We start from the raw sequence: 5,198 nt of genomic DNA, 5'->3' as shown, positions 1-5,198 counted from the left end.
TTTCCTTTCCTTTCCTTTCCTTTCCTTTCCTTTCCTTTCCTTTCCTTTCCTTTCCTTTCCTTTCCCTTCCCTTCCCTTCCCTTCCCTTCCCTTCCCCATTGACAAGTAATAAATTTTTGCTAAAGAATTTTGTGAAGACAACTATGTCTATGAAGTAACAACAGGCTTGGTGCTTCTTTACAGCGTTCTGGCTGTGCAAAGAAGAAAGTTCTTGTTGCCCGAGTAAGTAACATTTCTTTTTCTTTTCCTTTTTGGCTGTTTGTAGGATTTTAGTCCTAACATAATCTGTCTTAATTATACCTAGTTTTTCCCTTATGATGTTTGTACTGGTTAATATTCTCCTACATAAGAGAAAAGTAAAATAAAATTACTTGGTAATGTGCTTTTGGGGGGCATTTCTTTAAAGAAAGTCTTATGTATGAAAGAAAAAGACATTAAAATCATGCTTTGAAGTAYAGGGAACTCAAATTTCTTTTCTTCRTTGAGCACATATAGAGTTTGACCAAGTTAAAATTAAATGGGTATCATACAAAGGACAGCTAAAATTATAGCTGAAAAATGATAGAATAATAAGTAAGGAATAATAATGTTTTCTAATTTATTGTGCTCAGCACATTGTGTAGGAGATACAGATATGTGTGTTGTATAGTTGCAAGTCAGACTCAGCAGCAGTCTACAAAAATTAGGTACAAGTAGCCTTTTAAGTTATAATAATGCATTCCTATTCAATGTATGCAATAATGGGGTCTGGAGCATAATAATAAGCAAACATAATGGAAAGAAAAGCAAAAGCAAACAATATGGAAAGAAAAAGGAAGACTGCCAGTGATAGTAGAGTTTTTGTCTCCTAATAGTAAATGTTACTGTTTTTTACAGGACACATCACATGTTTTAAGCAAAAGAGCCTATGATGTACAGGTAAACCATTCTTGTTACTTTCTCTGAACTACTGCTCTAGTAGTCAGCTTATAGCTCCTTCAGTGTTACCTACAAAAATGAAGAAGGTTCTAGTGTCCACAAAAGAGAATTAATTCTGTTTAGCGTTAGGTAGTTCTTTTCTAAAAAAAACTATGTATTTTATTTTATTACCCTTACAGATAAATGCATGTTTTTTTTCTTTCTTCCCAGAATGCATCTTCTCCTTCAAACAGCAGCCACTCTGACATGCAGGTAATAATCTAGTGTCAATTGTCGAGGAAATTTTGAAAGTTTGGTTTCAGTAATTTTTCTGTGCTGAAGGGTGTTATTTTGATTTGGCAGCATTTTCCCTATAATGCTATAATTTTGCACAGTTGTAAATAGTGATATTGGGCCCATATTAAACAGTCTCTTCTGTTCCTTCACCCCACAATGCAGGTAAGAATTGCAGGTGTTTCTTTACATAACATTTTGWAAAAGTCATTTCAAAACACAGAAATGGAGCTTCGGAATCTTTTTTTAAAAAAAATCCTGCTCTAATGATGGTAATGGCCATGTATAAACTTGTTTCATTTTGCATTTGGTAAGAAGGTACATCTTAGRGATTATGTATTTCTGTAGGTAAGTAGTAGGTCCAGTTTTCATATTCTGTATGGTTATCTATTGCTCCAGCAGTGTATATATTAAAGAATTATGAGAACTTWATCTGATCCAGAAAGACACTTTGTTCTGTTTTTCTTAATGTCTTATAGTGTATTGGTACCTATCAGCTTCCCAGGGATCTGAAATCCTGCTACGTCCAGAATTATGTAGATTTAATAGTAACATAGTTCTCTATGAAGAGAGTTTGAAGTTTAATTCAACAGTGCAGACAGATCTCTAAACTCTGGAATGTAACWATTCTCTTAATCTGTTTCCCTAATGCCCATTCCCTGTGGATTGTATCAAATCCCTTAATTAGGTTTCATCCAAATTTATGTTTTCACAATAATTCAACAGGTTATGTTCATTGGTGCAGGGACATAATAGAGTTTGTAATAGAGTTCTCACAACATAGTTTTATATTTCAGATTCTGATAAAATGCTTCAATAAAATATAATTGTTTTCTCACAGGATGGATCATTTATTGCAACCAGTGGTGGATCAAGTAATCAGGTCAGGATTTTCTTTATTTTTAACCAGTCTTGTTCATCTTCCGTGTAGTTAAACTAATTAARTTCAGGAGTCAGACTTTAACTAGTTTTACATGGAAGATTGGTGATATTACACATTAATTTGTAAATGACATGACCCTATTCAGGTTAAATTTATCAGAAATGGCTCTCTGAAATCACTTTTTAGCACTGTTTGAGCATGACATAGGTTTTACTGGGGAGCACACAATGGTGATACCTCTGACAACCCTTATACTTCTCTCTTGATGAGGCATCTGTCATTGAGGCATCACACTGAGAGATGTACTATCCTAAATAAATGCTAACTGTACACATCAAAGCTGTCCCTTAATTCTAGGTATATGAAAGGTCACACCTACTCTGTAGTCCTGCAGTCTTCCCCTAAACAGTTTCACATCTGAAATAAGATTTTCTTTTAAATTTCCACAAAGCAATAATTGTTTCCTTTTTTTTTTTTTAAATTTGTAGGGTGGTTGCATTTGTCCTGATGGAAGCAGTGGTTATAGACAGGTAATTATGTTCTAAGTTTATACTTCCATGTACATAATTGATTATTTTGAATTAATCATCTTGTAAATATGGACACTGGTTAACACTAAATATTAATGTTAATTTCCTCAGTATGGGTAGAACTACATACAATTAAATGGATGAATGAGTTCCACTTAACTGCATGATTACCATTTGGCCACTAATTTTCTGTAACTGTGCTTGGTGATCCAGATGCTCTGTCACTTGATTATTATGTGCTAAACACTCCTTACTTTCAAAACCCAGTCAATATCCTTTGTAGTAACCACAGAATTTAGTTGCATCCAGCTTGGTTTCCTTATCTTTATCACTGGTGCAATAAAATACTGTGATTACAAATTTCAAAATTTGATAATTATTTAAAATTATAATCTCCTACATCATTTAGGCTGTTCTTTCCCCTAAAGAGAATCATTGCAATTTCATTGTCAATTGCACTGGATAAACTTTTCTCTTAGGCAATGCCTCTGTACCAGGAAAAAGGCCAAGAAATGTGCTTAATGTGGGCATTATAAATGAGCTTTACCTGGCTTCTGGCTTCCCCTGGCAAAGCCAGGATTTGAGAGTCAYCTGTCTTGTAAAAGAAAACATGTTTCTGAAACTTTTAGTGAAGCTGTCTTTATGTAAACACATTTGAATGGTGTAATATTCTTTTAGTGTTTGATTTCAAAAAGAAAAATTTTGTGGATTATCCTTTCTATAGAAACCCATGCAATTAAAAAAACTACTTGTCTAAAGAAATTACTGTTTTCTGAACTTAATTAAGTTTTTGAGTTATAGCAACAGTAATTTTGTTCAGGTAAAATACCACCTCCTTTATCTAATCAAGGCTGAGCAGTAATCATATTTTCAAATATACATGTTTGAAAATATGAACTAGACTATTAAAATAAATAACATTGAAACTGTTGAGGAAAAGCTTTTTTATTTGTTGCACATTTGTATATCTATATAAAAAAATCCATTTATAAGGAAAAAGGTGGAGATCTATATGCAAGTTTGTTTTCATTCTAATACACCTTTTTCTTTGTGTGCTTTAATTGTTGCAAGAAAAAAAAAGACTTAGTTTTTAACAGAAATCTACCAAAGCTTGGCTGGGGAGAGGAGAGTATATTTAGTTGCTATATTTAGTTTCAGCATGAAGAAAATTAGACATCAAAATTGGACACATTAGAAAACCAGTTCTCAATTCAAGTGTGTCAACTTTGATATACAAGAGACTTGTTTTCAAATTAACAGTCATATCAGTTGACCAAATTAATTTATGATAAATTATGTAGCAATAGAYTTGATCTTTGTTTTCATGGACTTATCTTCACTTTCCAGAGTGAAGTCCAGAGCCCTCTACCCATGGCAGCTACAGTGCTTTGATTAGCATGTAAACAGACTGGCCATGATAGGTCACATCCTAATAATAATAAAAAAGCAAGCTATAGGTAGATGTATATGTACAAACAAACTACAATTMATAAATCTTACATAAAAGAGAGTCGTCTACTTCCCAAGGAAATGGTCACAGCRCCAAGCCTGACAGARTTCAAGAAGCAGGTGGGCAATGCTCTCAGGCAYATGGTGTGACTCTTGGGGTTGGTCCCTTGCAGGGCCAGGATTAGGACCTGATAATCCTTTTGGGTCCCTTCCAACTCAGCTTATTCTCTGATTCTGTGATTCTATGAAGATTCTTCAGGACAGGAGAAAAATTCTTGCAAAAAGCTTTCTTCTCCAAGTTTAAAAGCTGTGACTTACACCAAAGTCTCTTCAAAYCTGGAAAATATTATACATTAAGAGTCAAAGCTATACATATTTAAACCATCTTGTTACAAATGCAAATTTTTGAACACCCAAATTCTTCACACTGCAATTATTCTACTTTTTCTCSAATCTTCTTCTAAAGGCAAGATCTTAGTTTACAAATAGTCTCTGAGGAAGCTATTGGTTATTGTCTAACCATACAATAATACATTCCCTCCTTTATATATAAGGGGGAAGTGACAGTAATACTGAGTGTCATGTCCTGATAAATCGTCTTCTCCTTCAAGGAATGAGCTGATAAACATGCTCTCCCAAATACTCTTTACACTTTGGAAGTTCAGTATTCTGGCAGTTTTTAAAAAGACCATCAAGGTCATGATMATCTATAACAACATAGAGTCTGAAAGACATGACATAGGATTCTGTGTCTGTGATGTCTGTGATTAGAAAGAGTGCAATTAAGTGTTAGTATTACTTCCAGATCTTTTAACCTGAACAAGAAATGACAGAACATGCTAATGGTTTCCTTATCTCTTAAAAAAAAATACTTGCTATAATGTGTTATTTTAAAGAATAAAATTTCAGAATGGACTCATTTATATAAATTTCGGTTTGCAAAAAAATAGCTAGTCTGTGTTTTCATTTCAGGGAGCCCCAGGTTCTGCATACAGCACATATTCTGGTAACCAGGTAAACATTCAGATAAAATGCYCTGTTCAGAARCTCCATCTAAAGCCTTCCCTGAAGGAGTAGCCAGATATAAACCAGTAACCCATTCTGTCTTCTGCACAGGGAGGGCCTTTCTTCTATCCTGGAGGATC

The 5,198-nt window shown here is 33.9% G+C and overlaps 1 protein-coding gene across 13 annotated transcripts in view; it reads left to right on the top strand.

Annotated features, from left to right (window-relative positions):
- LOC130572565 (loricrin-like) overlaps positions 1 to 5,198 on the top strand; it is a 32,608-nt gene that overhangs the window by 14,655 nt on the left and 12,755 nt on the right. For 12 of the 13 annotated variants that reach the window (XM_057364328.1, XM_057364325.1, XM_057364327.1 and 9 more), the window contains 6 exons: positions 184 to 222; positions 877 to 918; positions 1,129 to 1,170; positions 2,033 to 2,074; positions 2,563 to 2,604; positions 5,026 to 5,067. In XM_057364328.1, coding sequence (XP_057220311.1) covers positions 184 to 222; positions 877 to 918; positions 1,129 to 1,170; positions 2,033 to 2,074; positions 2,563 to 2,604; positions 5,026 to 5,067 — 249 coding nt within the window. The remainder of the gene's footprint in view (positions 1 to 183; positions 223 to 876; positions 919 to 1,128; positions 1,171 to 2,032; positions 2,075 to 2,562; positions 2,605 to 5,025; positions 5,068 to 5,198) is intronic. The other variant, XM_057364324.1, reaches the window with a different exon arrangement.

This window comes from Malurus melanocephalus, unplaced genomic scaffold (assembly GCF_030028575.1).
Source record: "Malurus melanocephalus ecotype Western Australia unplaced genomic scaffold, MMel_1.1 scaffold_37, whole genome shotgun sequence".
NCBI classification, from domain to species: domain Eukaryota; kingdom Metazoa; phylum Chordata; class Aves; order Passeriformes; family Maluridae; genus Malurus; species Malurus melanocephalus.
This window is presented reverse-complemented; position numbering and strand designations above follow the sequence as displayed.